Source organism: Ochotona princeps, chromosome 8 (assembly GCF_030435755.1).
Source record: "Ochotona princeps isolate mOchPri1 chromosome 8, mOchPri1.hap1, whole genome shotgun sequence".
Lineage (NCBI taxonomy): Eukaryota > Metazoa > Chordata > Mammalia > Lagomorpha > Ochotonidae > Ochotona > Ochotona princeps.
In genome coordinates this window covers 73,472,684-73,488,841 of record NC_080839.1, presented here as the reverse complement: position 1 = coordinate 73,488,841, position 16,158 = coordinate 73,472,684, and the positions used below count along the sequence as shown (strand labels likewise).

Here is a 16,158-nt window from a genome sequence, read left to right as displayed (position 1 = left end):
TTTCCACCAGCTGACACTAACCAGAGGATTTTCCAAGTCCCAAATTCATTACTGTGCTTCCCCCACCCCAGACCGGCTGGTTGGCCCTTTACAATAAGACACAATATTTCTTCTCATTTACCAACTGATCAAACCAGGACAAAGACAAATTAGGTAATTAGCTGCCCCTCCTGCTGTGAGGCAGGAACACAGCTGACTTCCAGCCCAGCCTGGGGGTTCACAGAACCATCATTAGTGGCCTTCAATGAAGCCTTTCATTGGGCTGCAGAAAAGCTTTCTGCAAAATAAATAAAAATATGGGAAAACACAGCCAGACCTTCGGTGCCAGTGAATGCTAACAAATCACCCTTCCTTACATAAGCCCTCATGCACGAGAACTTTTGTGGGGCTTCACAAATGCCCCTGCTTCTCATGCAACCCCTGGTTTCTGGGTCCAGAAGCTTGGCTGCCACGTGCAGACAGGAAGGTGCCACAGGACAGGTGCCCATGGCACCAGGAGTAGGCAGCAGAGCCAGGAGATGCAGAGAAAAGGCCTCATGCAGCCTGAAGGTTTGCTCCCTGCGCCTGCTCTGATCCTGTGTGTGACCAGCCACTGGAGCTGGTGACCAAGTCCTGTCTGTGCCCCCAGCCTCACACAGTGGGAAATCAGGAAGTTACCTGAACCACTCAAGGCATGGAAGGAAGCAGAGGTTAATGCAAGCAGAGCCAGAAGCAAGGACGTGGGTTCAAGGCATTTGCCTGAGCAGCGATCATGGCAAGTGTCAGGAGGGGCAGACACAGGTGAGCCAGGGAAAATGGAGAAGCAAGATGGCAAAGAGTAAGAGCAGTGGGACTTACTGGGCAACTCTGAGAGCCAGATTCAGCTCATCAGTGGCACGGGTGTGGGCAGTGTTCACATTCAGTGTCAGTCACTGGATGAAGATTGCCGGGGCGGGGCTTGCTGATACCCTCATCCTCCTGGGAACACGCTCAGTAGAAGGCAGGCAGCGAGCAGTTGAGTGGAAGTAGGTTCCACGTGCAGGATTGGCCGATCACAGTACACATCCCCAGGCCACTGCGGAGGCCGGGGAGTGGGCTACTCACATTTGTAAAATCACAAGGAATAAGTAACAATATTTCTACAGGACCAAGATAGGCATGTTTCTGTAAGGGGGCTGCACTTTCCACCCAGGCTGCTATAACAAAACACAGTAATAAGTGACTCTCAAACCGCAGGATTTTATTGCTCACCATTCTGGAGGCTGAAGTCCAGGGTCAGAGAGCCAGCTCAGGCGGTTCCAGGGAGGGCTCCTTTCCAGGTACAATCACCTCTCTTCCCTGAATCTGCAAAGAGAATGACACAGCTCGGTGGGGTCTCTTCTACGGATACACTGATCCCACTCATGAAGGTTCTAGGTTCCAAAATACCCACCTCCCTGCCACACTGGCGAGTTAAGAAGTGCTGTGTGCACTTGAAAGGGACACAAGCATGAGTCCATTGTAGCAAGGTCTTGCTTGGTATCTTAGGCTTGGTGCATAGAAGGAGCAAGTGTGCAGTCTGGAAGCAGTCACAGACATTAGCTACACAGAGGAGTAATGTTGTGTTCCAATGGCATTTTCCTTGCGCAGATGAACCAAGCAAATCTCGGCAGATTCAGGAGCAAGCTGGATTCACCCTGCAGGTAACACTTTGTTAACACATGCTATAACATAACAACCTAGTGAATACCTACTAAGTGAGAAGTGTCTTATGTGTATGAAATGGCTTACTTTGTAAAGGGAGGTAGTGTGCTGTTATTTAACAAGCGCCAGCTGGTTCGTGAGTGGGTTATTTGTCTGATGCCATTGCACTGGTTCACAGGAAGAGCCAACATTCATGTCCAGGATGATTGCCACGCTTGTTCCTTGCCCTACCACAGTATCTACAAAATATTGCTAAACTGCAGAAAATTACTAAAAGTCAGTAACTTCTGATTAAGTGAAAAATTGAAATATATTGTTGCATACATAATACAATCCTAACCATGCTTTTAGTGCACAACAAAAGCCTGAAGGAATTTTTTTAAACATTTATTTTTTTTTATTACAAAGTCAGATATACAGAGAGGAGGAGAGACAGAGAGGAAGATCTTCCGTCCGATGATTCACTCCCCAAGTGTGCCACAATGGCTGGAGCTGAGCCAATCTGAAGCCCAGAACTTCTTCCAGGTCTCCCACGCGGGTGCAGGGTCCCAAAGCACTGGCCCTCCTTGACTGCTTTCTCGGGCCACAAGCAGGGAGCTGGATGGGAAGCAGGGCCGCTGGGATTAGAACCGGCGCCCATATGGGATCCGGTGCGTTCAAGGCGAGGACGTTAGCTGCTAGGCCACGCTGCTGGGCCCAGCTTGAAGGAATTTAAATCAGCGTTTGGGAAACAATTTCTGAAGAAATATGATCACAGGTTACTTTTTAAAAAATTATTTATGATTTTTGAAATGCAGAATTACAGTGAGAGGTGGAGAGAGGCAGAGAGGTCTTCCATCTGCTGGTTCCACTCCCTTAGATGGCTGCAATAACCTGCGCTGGGCTAGGTGGAAGCCAGGAGCCTAGAATTTTGTTTCTCCCATGTGGGTGACAGAGACCCAAGTATTGGGGTATCTTCTGCTACTTTCCCAAGTGCATTATCAGGGAGCTGGAACAGTCAAGACTCAAACAAGCACTGCCATTGTAGACTGTGGCTTAACTCCACACCACACCACCAAACTCACAGATTACTTGTTTTTTTTTTTAATATTTATTTATTTTTATTGGAAAGTCAGATATACATAGAGGAGGAGATAGAGGCAGATCTATTTGAAATTTTAACTTCCGCTGGTTCTTATATAGTTCATATCCTCTAAATATGCAGGCTTTAAGAGTGAGAGGCATCATTGTCAATATCCATAATATCAGGATAAACATATGTATCGGAATGATGGACTTATGAGGGGCTGTATTATTGTAAAAATATGGAGAAAATCAGTGGGGAAAAGGGAATTTGGGGAGGGGGTAAGGGAAATCCAGAGCCTATGGAATTATATCATAAGATAAAAAAACTGTTTATTAAAAGAGTGTAAGGCATCTAGATTAGCAAACTTAAAAAAAAATTCTCACTCCTACTTCCACAGTAATATGGCTGATATCATCCACAGCTATAATATGGACCTTGATAATCAGTTAAAAGGCATCCTTTGTCAGAAACATTGAGAAGATACACAACAACACTTAGATAGTGAAACGTGGGGGAAACGACCATTGAATGCAAGGTCACGTGTTTCCAACATGTCCGACTTGATGGATTAGCAGTGTCTGTCCCACTGTCTCCTATACTTGTGCAAACTGTACAGTCTGGAGAGATCATTCCTACTGTCACCTGTGTGACATGTGTTAACTCTGCCAGTGCACAGTCTGAATGCTGTGACGTAGTGACCCAGAATGACACATGCGGAAAATCATTTTTATCCGAGATGTGAAAGAATTCTATTGTAAAAGAAAGTCTGGATAATGTACTCTGCAATAATAACATTGCTTTAAAGGAACATTGAGGAAACACAACCACTAGAATTTCAGAAATATCAGAGTTGTAGAGACCAGCATTACTCACGAAATTCATTCACATGTCCATTACAGGCAAGCTATTCCAGCAAAGAAATAAAAGCCAGAGTTGTACATGGTACCACAGAGTTCCATTAATGTGACCATGCATAAGAAAAAGGAAATCCAAGCAGCAGAATTTTCTTAAAACTTCAGAATGATGTAGGGTTTGACTATAAATTTCCTTTGAAATACATTGTACTTGAAATAGTTGTTGAAGTCAAAGAAGGGTTGAGCATTTTTCATTTGCAAAGAGAGAGGGTATCAAAATCTGTGGCCTTTTCTGAGATGACAAATAGCTCAGTGGTGTGCCACGGGCAGGAATTTTTAAAAACACATTTAACCCGACCCTTCAAGGTACAAACAGAAAAGTAACCAGTTTTCAGAGAAACGCACGTGTTAAAGAGCATTTTTCAAACCATTCCCTTTCTGTGTGATTCTTGCCAATGTGGTTGGTGTGTCAATCGAAATAATGTTCACGGATGCACACTTCCACACAAGTATCTAGCATGCTTGCATAGCTTCCAAATGAAGTTTCAACGGGTTTCAGATCCATTTGCTTAAAAAAAATGTAAAAATGAAATATCTTCCAATTAGTTTGCCAGACTAACTGCCTGACATCAGGAAAATAGAAATATATTAGCCCTGTTCCAACAAAAAGCCTTTGCATAATTGGTGGATAGCACTGAAAAATGAGAATGAAGATACAGTAAACAGCCACGAAGGCCCACCCTCCATTGGGACCAACACGTCTTTGGGAGGAATCCTTTCCAAACCTGACAGCCGATAAAGCCAACACCATTTAAAAATTGAACTTAGATCTATAAGATCTTGTTGCACCACAAAGTGTTAACATTTCGTATGTAATGAACATTCAACCTTAATATTTACTTTTAAATTTTACAATAAATTCCAGGGGCAGAAAAGAATTTTAAAATATGAGTGATTAATTAAATTCTCATATCTATATCACAGTCCTTTAAATGTCCTACTCATGTGTGCAGAACATAATGCATGTATACTGATACATATATATAGTAACACAAATAGCTTAGTAATGTGCAAATACATGTAAATAGTGCAAGTATAAAAATAACTACACATACATTAAAAATAAAAGTTAAATATACATCTAATAGACAAGTTCACATTTTGATCCCATCTGACTGTGAGGTGGCACACAGGAAGGTGTGGTTTCACCAAAAACAGCATTTGCACTGAGCCTTACAGCAAGAGTGGCAAGCAAATCACTATTTTAAAGGAGAGACGCATATTTCTTTCTCTCATCGTAATATTCATGCAGAATCAGACGTGTGAGTCAAGAATGAAGGACAGGATATTGTCCTGCTGACATCTGGTAAAATCCGTAGACTCATTTTCTGCACTTGCCAGGCGGGCAGTAGAGCAGTGGATGATGTATGTCTGAGGCTAGGGAGCTTGAAGCCAGCCTTCTTGCTTCCACACCCAGCTTCTGGCTGCCCGTCCATGGCCTTGTGGGTCAGTGCAAGACCTAGCACAAATGTCCTTTCCACAAACTTTCTGAGTTTCTGAATAGCTCTGCTTCTCCTTAACAGCAATGGCCCACAGCACAGGCATGTCCACTTGAGGAGCTTCAGATGACTTTCAGAACAACAGAAGGTTATTTGGCTGGCAACTCTAGTGCCTGGAAGTGCCCCCTGTCCACAAGATGGGAGTGGGGTTTCCTTCACTTCACACTGTTGTCCCCAGCTCTGGAAAATCCTTCCTGCACCTTCTTTCTTGTCACAGTCCCTTCTTTGAAAAAAAAAAAAAAAACGTTCCTGAAGAATCTGAATGACATCTCACCTAAAAGCTAACCCTAATATTAGCTTTCTGAAATACTCAAAAGTCTATTTTCTTTGAGCTGACCATCAGCTCAAGAGCGTAAGTATTTTTCCATCAGAGCTAAGTTACATCTTCCCTGTATCTTCCACTGGAAATTTGGGAGAAACAGACCTTGGACACAATGTAGAACCTGCCATTGTACAGTCCCTCCAAGGGAGCCTCAGCCCATCGGACTGCACTCAACACTCCCCTGGGCTCAGCCGCTGGGGAAAGCAGCAGGCTTTCCTCTCCCAGGGCAAACGGTGTTACGGGTCATTTAGCTGCTATTTTTGACTTATCCATCTAGACTGAGAATGTCACAGTATAGAAGAGTAATTTTGACAGCGGTTTCAGTAAACTAACACTTTTTTATTGTTATTAGAGGTTCAGAGAGTGTATTCTACGGTTAAGTCATTGTTGAAAACTGTTACACATTTCAGGACCAAGAGCAGACTTCTCTGTATACTTAATAAAAACAAAACACCCAAACATCTACCTTGTCAACTCGAGATTCGGAGTAAACAGGTACAGCCATGAATCTCTAAGAAAGTCCCCAAATGTGGCTGTTACAGAGGCACAGCACAATGACACAAAGCAGCATTACACTGACCAAGTCCACATCATATCTTTCGGCTTGGTCTTCCAAAATGTTTACACACTTGTCTGTTACAGCCAAGACCTGGACCTGAAGAAGCTGAGGCTTGTTTAGCATACAGGACAGCAAAAATATTTCAGAAATTATGATCCCCCTTTGCTCTGGGCTACATCTGTTCAAATTGAATTTATTCGAACAACGGGATAGCTATTACAGCGGCTCTCATTCAGCACTGTAATCTAATGAGATGGCTTTGGATACTATTAAAAGTTAAATCAGTCGATAAATGAAATATTAAAATCACCAGAGAATTGGCCCAATGTACAAAATATGAACACTGCAAGCTCTAAATCAAATGATGAACATGAGTTGAGCTAAGGCCATTAAAGCAAAACTGTGGACCCTGCCTTGAATCTTGGGACTCTGCCAGAGGAGGGCTTTACAAAAGCTCAGTGTTCCCTCCAGCTGCTGCCAAGGTGTGAGGGAGCTCAGTACGCAGGCTCCCTGAGCATGCTAGGCCTGGAAAGCCTGCTCTGGGAACACATAACACCTAGGAGACGATGCACCAAATACCAGAGTAACTGACAAGTAACTTTACCTACTACCTTTAGTGCACTACAGCACCAAGTCCTTGGGGACATGGATTTGGTCTCACTCCCAGAATTTATTGATGCATTTATTCTCACTCTTCAGACACACACACACACACACACACACACACACACACACATACTCACACACACCATCTTCTTTTATTCTTGGATTGTGTAAGGTACTTGTCCAAGCTATACTCATCCCTCAAGGCTAGTTCAAACATTACCTCTTTCAAACCCTTCTGGGATGCCTTGGTCAGAGCCACTCCCCTCCACAGTTAGTCCCCTGCTACATGGCAAAGGGAAGAGGGGATTTACCAGAGCACTACTTCAAGTCTTCCTGGAACTACAATTATCTATGCAAACAAATGCCAGTCTCTTTAAGCTGACCCAGAATCGGACCCTGGGACCAAGATGCAAGTAAAAATAATGTATTTTAGGGCCCAGCGCGATGATGTAGTGGTTAAGGTCCTCGCCTTGAACGCACCGGGATCCCATACGGGCACCGGTTCTAACCCCGATTGCCCCGCTTCCCATCTAGCTCCCTGCCTGTGGCCTGGGAAAGCAGTCGAGGATGGCCCAAACCTTTGGGACCCTGCACCCACATGGGAGACCTGGAAGAGGCTCCTGGCTTCGGATTGGCTCAGCTCCAGCCGCTGCGGCCACTTGGGGAGTGAGTCATTGGACAGAAGATCTTCCTCTCTGTCTCTCCTCCTCTCTGTATATCTGCCTTTCCAATAAAAATAAAATAAATCTTTAAAAAAATATAATGTATTTTGCCATATAGAAATACCTGGGAAGAGGGTAGACTAAGAATACATGGAAATGATACAGTTAGTAGAAAATACGCTATTGACCAGGTACCAATAGTTTACTGATGCTTTATCCCAAGAAGAAATTTTAAGCAATGATGCAAAAAGTCCCTTTCAGAACTACCAACCAAGGGCCATAGGAACTGGGACGAGTCCTTGTTTGAGGGTTGCTACCAAGGCCTGTTCCCCAACACGTCCAGCTGCCAGAGGCAGGTTGACAAACCATGCACACCTTCAGTTAATCAATATCTGGACACAAATGTGCTACAAACTGCATTGGGCTCCCAAATTTCACATCTTGAAGTGCAATTAGGAGGAAATAAAGTTGCATAAGGTGGATTGCTAATCTGAGTGGACTAGTGGCTTTACAGTAGAAGCAGAGAGAAACACACACACACACACACACACACACACACACACTGCAGAAAGGTCCCATGAGAAGCAGCAAGAAAGCGCCAACTGCCTAGGGGAGGTTCTGTCTCCCCAGAATCTTGACCCTGCACATAAGTATGAAGAATCATGCACACATTAGCATCTGTTACTAAAGTCATTTGATTTGGGGTGTATTTGTCATGGCCAGCTGAGCTGCCTAAGACAGAGCAGCAGGTATCGGGAGTTGGAAGCTGGGTCCGGTGTACCAAGAGCTCAGAGGAACCTGTGAAAGACCTTGAGGACAGCTGATACTTTCCGCACCCAACCCTCCCAGGCCAGAAACCCATGGGCAGGGGTCAGGCTTCTTCTTTTTCTTTCCCTCATGAATTAGCAAGGACCTGGGTTAGAAATGGAGTGTCCAGGAGTATAACTGGTGCTCATATGGGATGCCAATGACACTGGTGTCATTGGCTTAACCTGTAAAAGTACAATTCCAACGTTGGGATGGGGTGAGCTCTTTCTGTCTTTCATTTAAAGACAAGCCAGGAAGGTACTACCTTTGTTTAAAGTTTTTGATTAAGATGTAGCACTTGCACATTTTTTTGGGCTAGGATGCAACTTCTCAACACATATGCATCGTTCCAACTAACGATATCAGACCAGTATCCTTTCCATTTCCTTCCTGTTTTCTCTTAGAAGCAGACTGAGCTCTTTCCAGACATGAAATCTGCTGATGCTTTTATCTTAGCCTCCCAGACTCCAGAATGTTGAGAAGTAAGCTTCTGTTCTATTTCAGTTACTGATGTCAAGGTAATTTGTTATAGTTACGTGAAGAAGCCTAAGATGTCCGGAAATGCCTCAATTTCTTGTGACTATTCTGAGAACAGTTTTGGAGGAGTTGGCTTTCTCTGCAGACACATATTTGACCTTCTACACCCCGACTGCATCAGCCCCCTGCCCACTTCCTTGATGTAAAAGGGAAATGACAATGAGAGAAACTTTCCTTTTAGCTCTGCAGATGTGAATAACATACCTGTTGCAGCATCATGATGCCAGAAAAGCAGTACCATCATTTTGAAACAGACATCAACCCTATTACTAACCTAAGGTCCTCATTATTATTTAAGTAAAGCATCATAGCTACGACTGGTCGTGCATGTTTACTCTGACTTCATGAGGAGCCTCCCCTGTGACTTGGCCCCACTCCCCGCAGCCATTCTCACAGACTGTCGACAGCCGCACCTGCTCTCTGAACTTACCGTTCGCTGCAGCTCTTCTGTGCCCCCGACACGACTCCAGAGAGGCTTCCTCTTCCATCCCTGCTGCCTCATGCCCACCAGGAGCCCATGCTCAGGCGGCCCCACAGGGAACTCCCATGCTTGGCTCTCTCCCACCCAGCCTGCTGCCCAAGGGAAGGGATCCCAGTCCCAGTCCACCCCTGAGCCAGTCCCTGTGTCTTCCTCTGCCACCTTCAGTGCCAGGTGTAGTCGGTTACCACACGGAGCCAAATGCTGTCACTGCAAGTGAGTGTGAGGTTGTTGGGACCTCAGCTGCCAACGCAGGAAGAGAAGCAGGGCTGGCAGGAGGATCCGCAGGCTCCTCTGCAAGCCTGCTGCATTCTACAGGCCCCGTGAGAGGCCCTGGCCTTCGCAGCCGAAACGTGGTCCCGCTACAGCCTCACATAAGTCAAGAGCAGGGAGCCACAAGCTGAGCTTCATCAAGGTTTCCACTTTTTTGTGGCATTTGAAAATATTTTTCACAAATAAAAAGCACAAGTATTCAAAAAAGGAGAGATAGTATTATTTTTACTTTTTGAGTACACTGCAGCACAGAAACAGTGAATGGTCTAAGCTTACACAGTTTGCAGGTAAGGACATGGCATGCACATTTGTCTCACAAAAGGCCTGTGTTCTTTCCATTACTCAACCTTCCTTTTTTTTTATTGATCCAACAAGGAGGACTTGCTGTTGAGCCCAAGAAAACTGCCCATGAGGCACTTACATCCTTCTAATGTCCACATTTATTTGGTGGAGTAAAACTCGAGTTATCCAAGTTGAGGTGAGGTAACTCTGTTCAGATTCTAGAAAATAGAAACTTGGCTGGGCCTATCCAGTCCAGATCACAAACACAGCATTACCAACCAGGAAAGCCATTGGCTGTGGTTTGAATGCCTACTCCCACAAAAACTCATGCTGAATGTTAACTATCCATTTCGTATGTCAGTAGCATTTTGAGCTGGGCCTCCTGGAGGTGACTCAGACTAGAAGAGGTCATGAGGATGGGGCTCATGACCCAGGAAGGCATTGGGGCCCAAGCTGGCACACTTGCCCTATCTCGCCATGTAATGCCCTGTGCCATATTGCGATGCAGCCCCATATGAAGCAGATGCCAATGCAATGCTGTTGGACTTCCCAAGATTCCAGAGCCTCCAGAATCAGGGGCCAAACACACCTCTATTAATCACGCAGGCATTCTGTTACAGCAACAGAAAACAATCCAAATTTATTGGGAGGAAAGGAGGACTGCATGCTTTGCAGTGTGGAGTCCACAATTTTGAAGCACATAATTAATTGATTGCCTGTCTCCTGCTACTTTGAAACACAACCAATTAATAATGAATATGAAGGATGTAGTCATTGTTTTTCAATCAGTTTTTGGGAAAAGATTTTTAATTCTTAACATCCGGGCAGCCAAGGGATTTTAGGGTATAAGATCAACCTGAATGCCAAGGCAATCCAATCAATTAAAACGTGGTAAACACCACCCTCCATAGACTTTAGAACTCACAAACTAGAGAATCAATTCACTGGAACAAGGAAATAATGGAACCAATTGAGGTTAAGGTCAAATCTTTAGCAGAATTCTTAAGGGAGAAATTGGCCCATGTAGTAAATCTGTTACTGCTAAAGATGCAAACCTTGGCTAATTTCCAGAAATGGAAACTATTAAAAACACATTAGAGGAGTCCTGTTTACATTTCTATAGTCAACTAAAAGCCTCTGCTCATACAGAACACAAACTTTTTTTTTAGTCTTTGGTGCCTATCAATAAGAGTGAATTTCAGGGAATCATAGTTCTTAGAAAAGCATAAACTATTCCTTGAATTAATGGTCAGCATACACTATTAAAACAAGAGTGGCACTAACACCTGTGAGTCGGACCTTTCAGTCCAGGATCCAGCTTTCTTGCTGCCTCACATGACCAGGTGCCAGCTCTGCCACGGGCAGTCCTGGTGGAGAACCTAGCCTCACATGACCAGGTGTCAGCTCTGCCACGGGCAGTCCTGGTGGAGAACCTAGCCTCACATGACCAGGTGCCAGCTCTGCCACGGGCAGTCCTGGTGGAGAACCTAGCCGCACATGACTAGGTGTCAGCTCTGCCACGGGCAGTCCTGGTGGAGAACCTAGCCTCACATGACCAGGTGCCAGCTCTGCCACGGGCAGTCCTGGTGGAGAACCTAGCCGCACATGACCAGGTGCCAGCTCTGCCACGGGCAGTCCTGGTGGGGAACCTAGCCTCACATGACCAGGTGTCAGCTCTGCCATGGGCAGTCCTGGTGGAGAACCTAGCCGCAAAGTGCATCAGAAATCCATGGTGCTTTGTGCTCTATGTGTAAATCATCTAGTTCAGGCTTCTCTAAAAAAACTCCATAGACTGGGTTTCCTAGAAACAGCAGCTGTTGATGCCATTTCTGGAGCCTAGACGTTTAAGATCAAACTTTCAATATTGTTAGTTCCCAGTGAGGGCCCTCTTGCAGGTTGCGGAGACAGCTTCTCCTTGTATCCTTCCACTGAACAGAGAGAACGAAAGACAGCTCTCAAGGGGGTCCTACACTCATAGCTGAGGGCTCTACCTTCCACACTTTTTGTTCCAGAGACCCTTTTGTTCCACATACCATCACTGTGTGCATTAAAATCACAACATGTGAGGGATGGCTTCGTGGCACCATGGGTTAACCCATCGTCTGCAATGCTGGCACCTGGTACAAGTGCTGGTTTAAGTCCCAGCTTCTTGACTTCTGATCAAGCAGTGGAAGGCCGCTCAAGAAACAGCTGCAGCCATCCACGTGGGAGACCCATACGGAGTTCCTGGCTCCTGATTTTGGCCTGGCTTTTCCCTGACCTTTGTGACCGTGTGGGATATGCACCAGTGCATGGAAGGTCTCTCTGAAATCTCTCCCTCTCTCTCCCTCTCTCCCTCTCTCTCTCTCTCTCTCTCTCTTTCTATGTTTTCTTTTCTCTGTGTAAGTCTGCCTTTCAAGTAAATTAAAAATATTTTTTAAAAAACACACACATCATGAATCTTAGGGAGAAAATAATTATTCTGTCCACAAAATTTAAGTGTTTTCTATTAATATTAATCATTAAATGCTTACTAACTGGTCAAAATGCTGTGTTTGTCATAGTTCATGCAGTATTGTCTCCATCCCTCAAAAACAACTTATAGAGATTAGTAAAGAATGCCATCCAAACTAATATAAACTGATATTTGAAGCTGAAGGAGTGGCCAAGGAAAGCTGCTCCCAGTGAACCTGAGATGAAAGTCTAGAGCAAGTCACCTGAGACAGCAGGACCGGAGGTGACAGGTCCACCCCAGGCAAGCGTGAAACCTAAGTCTAGAGACAAAGGAAGAACACCCCACAGCAGCATGGGAAGGTCTGACACCCCAGACATCCATGAAGCCCTCTCTTCCTGACAGCATCACTCCCAGTGAATCAAGACACAGTTTAGGGCCCGGCGGCGTGGCCTAGCAGCTAAAGTCCTCGCCTTGAACGCACCGGGATCCCATATGGGCACTGGTTCTAATCCCGGCAGCTCCACTTCCCATCCAGCTCCCTGCTTGTGGCCTGGGAAAGCAGTCGAGGATGGCCCAATGCTTTGGGACCCTGCACCCGCGTGGGAGACCTGGAAGAGGTTCCTGGTTCCCAGCTTCAGATCGGCACAGCACTGGCCGTTGCGGCTCACTTGGGGAATGAAATATCGGACAGAAGATCTTCCTCTCTGTCTCTCCTCTCTGTATATCTGACTTTGTAATAAAAATAAATAAATATTTTTTTAAAAAAGACACAATTTACTGAGACTCAGAAATAAGATACTGCAACTTCTATGTATAAGTTGTCTTTAAAATACTCAGTGCAAGGTAAGGATTAAGCCTACAATGGGAGCTCTCAAAGACCAAAACCCTTTAAAGGAGAAAATTATAACTCAAGACACTGTTTCTGAAGTTTTACATGTGTGTGTCAGACTGAAAGGGCACACAAGCCTCTGAGAACACCAGCCCAGGCATACTTTGGAAATAAAAACAACAACAAAACTAACTTTAAGGATAAAGAATCGCATTATTGTCAGAAATTCTGACTGGACTGCTCAACACCAGAAGTAGAGTAACATATTTAAGAATCTTAGTGAAAAAGTTCTATGAGCTAAGGATTTATTGTACAATGAAAATAACCTTCAAGACTAAAGACGATTGATGTCCACCTACAATAACTTAGGGAGTATTTCTGTGAGGCTGTCAGCAACAATTTACCAGATGATGGGCTTTAAACAGCTAAAATAACTGGCCAGATTCTGACAAAAAGAGAGTTGTTGCAGTAACCATTGAAGGCACACCTATGTAGGGAATGAAGGCCAAGCAGGGGAACATAGAAGGGTGTGTAATAGGTTGCAGAGATTTGCTCTGACAATTGTAGCTATAGCACAAATGAATAAATTAGGGAGTGACTGAAAAGAGCAAATACAAGTAATTTTTTAAAACTATCTTAAGTATCCATATTGATGATTATGATGGTACTTTAAAAATATTTTGTGTGGATGAGGGGTAAGAAATGAGTAAGTATGTGATTTTTTTTCATTTCCAATAATCCCAGGGGCCTTGAAAATTAGACTTTTCTGTGAAAGGGGAAAAAAAAGAAATTATGTGCATGACATATTTAGGGCTAAGGAAGCAGCCTGTGTTTCCAAATTTGAATTGTCTAAAGGGATATTGACACAAACAAATGTTTGTATGTGTCTGGGTTGTGCCATACAGTGGAAGAAGGTAGGCACAGTGCCCAACTCCACAGAAATTAACGAGCAACCACGTTGTGTCTTTAAAATAGTCTTTCAAGCGAGGAACTAAAACAAACTGGGCATTTCAGGGAAACATTTGCTTCCAGTTCTGGATAATTCAAACCCATCCGACAGAGCTTATGCTAACAGATAGAGGAAAGGTTGTCAGAGACCCTCAGACCATATCCAGTGAGCTGCAGCCAAACAGATGAACATTTTGCTCACTACATTTCTGTGGATGATATTTGGATCTTAAATTTGAGCTAAAATCAGTTATTATATGTTTTGTTTTGATTATTTCATAGATAATGCTGTGTTCTTTTCACCCAATAACATAAAACTCCGTGTATCTGTGGCCAAAGATTACACAACCTGAGCATGAACAAGGAAAATGAATGCGATAAGTTAAAACACATATTTTTTCAATACAGAACGTAAGAATGATATCGTGTTAGAAGATTTCAAGGTACTAATTCTATTTTGATAACCCAAAGTAAAGTGAAGGAATCATTTACTTTTTTTTTTAAGATTTTTTTTAGTACAAAGTCAGATATACAGAGAGGAGGAGAGACAGAGAGGAAGATCTTCAGTCCGATGATTCACTCCCCAAGTGAGCACAACGGCCGGTGCTGCGCCGATCCGAAAACGGAAGCCAGGAACCTCCTCCAGGTCTCCCACATGGGTGCAGGGTCCCAATGCTTTGGGCCATCCTCGACTGCTTTCCCAGGTCACAAGCAGGGAGTTGGATAGGAAGTGGAGCTGCCGGGATTAGAACCAGTCCCCATATGGGATCCCGGGGCGTGCAAGGTGAGGACTTTAGCCACTAGGCCAGGCGCCGGGCCCAAGGAATCATTTACTCTTCCTCTTTATTTTTGGTTTTAGAATCTGTACCTCTGGACTACCAGTGGCATGAGGTAAAGATTTTTTTTTACAAGTATTTCAACAGGTAAATTAGCAAGAAAGACACACTCAGAATGTAGGTTAACCCCTAGGAATTTACACAAAGAAAATGAACCAGCATACAAAAGTTATCTATACCCAAAGTTTACAGTAGCTCAATTCATAGTAGTTAATATATGCGATCAATCCAGATGGTCATCAACTCACAATAAAGAAATTATATTGCGTGGGTCTAGTGGCCAAATTCTCACCTTACAAGTACTAGAATCCCATAGCCACGCCAGTTCCTGTCTTAGCTACTCCCACTTTCCATCCAGCGAAACCAGTGAAGGATGGCAAAAGACTTGAGGCCCTGTATCTGTATGGAGACATGGCGGAAAACTCCTGACTCTGGGTTTAGATTAGCTCAAGCTCCAGCCGTGGCAGCCATCTGGGGAGTGAACCAGCAGATGGAGGATCTTTCTCTGTGTCTCTTCCTTATCTCTGTAAATCTGTCTTTCCAATAGAAAAACATCTTCCAAGACGATGTCATTCTTAAATTATGTATTGAAAAATGTGTTTCAGTTTACTGCATTCATTTTTGTATTCATGCTTAGGTTGTGTAATCTTTGGCCAGAGAGACAACCAAAGTTTAAAAAAAAAAAAAAAAAACAAGAAGAAAGAAAAAAGACATTGATTTCTCACACACAAACACCCACACCTGCAAACACACACACAGGAATACTAATAATACTACTCAACCATAAAAAATGCTGAGTTCCTATCTTTAGCAGCAAAGTGGATATAATGGAGACCATCACACCTGGTAAAACAAGGCAGTTCCCAAGACAAACAGCAGTTTTTCTTTGTGGTAACTAACATATAGAGGACAAAACAATGTAATCTAGAGGAGTGAAACTGCCATGTTGGAACTGATTATTCATAGCCCTTACCTATACCCCTGAAGAACAGTGACAAGTGAGCTAGAATTTTCCAGAAATTCACAGTAAGAGAGGTGGAGAGGTGGAGAGGGCTCCATCAGGGTGCTAGGGCTGCCGTAACAAACTTGTATTAGATTCTTGTTTCCTTGCAGGATGTTGGTCGTTGAAGGGCGGACCTTCTGGGCCTCTCTTCTCACCCCATAAATGTCTGTCTTCGCCCTGAGCCTTCTCAGGATCTTCCTCTTGCGCATGTCTGTGTCCCCATATTCCTTCTTTCCAGCACACTACCCTAATGAGCTCATGTTAACTGCCACTTTTCATAGCGGGAGCTAGGATTTCAGCACATGCACATGCAGACAGTGACACGAGGTGGAGGGCACAAAACTCAACCTGTCATAGTAGCCTAGAGAGTAAGATTCTACAAAATACCCCAGCTACATGGACACTGTCAACGTTCAAGAAACAAAATCAGAAGGAAAAACA

The 16,158-nt window shown here is 44.1% G+C and overlaps 1 protein-coding gene across 1 annotated transcript in view; it reads right to left on the bottom strand.

The window, feature by feature from the left end:
* Positions 1 to 1,214: 1,214 nt before the first annotated feature.
* The window catches only part of NBAS (NBAS subunit of NRZ tethering complex), a 376,509-nt gene continuing 361,565 nt past the window's right edge, over positions 1,215 to 16,158 (bottom strand). Inside the window, exon 52 of the mRNA XM_058668260.1 lies at positions 1,215 to 1,323. Within this exon, the coding sequence (XP_058524243.1) occupies positions 1,255 to 1,323 (69 nt within the window). The 3' untranslated portion in view covers positions 1,215 to 1,254. The remainder of the gene's footprint in view (positions 1,324 to 16,158) is intronic.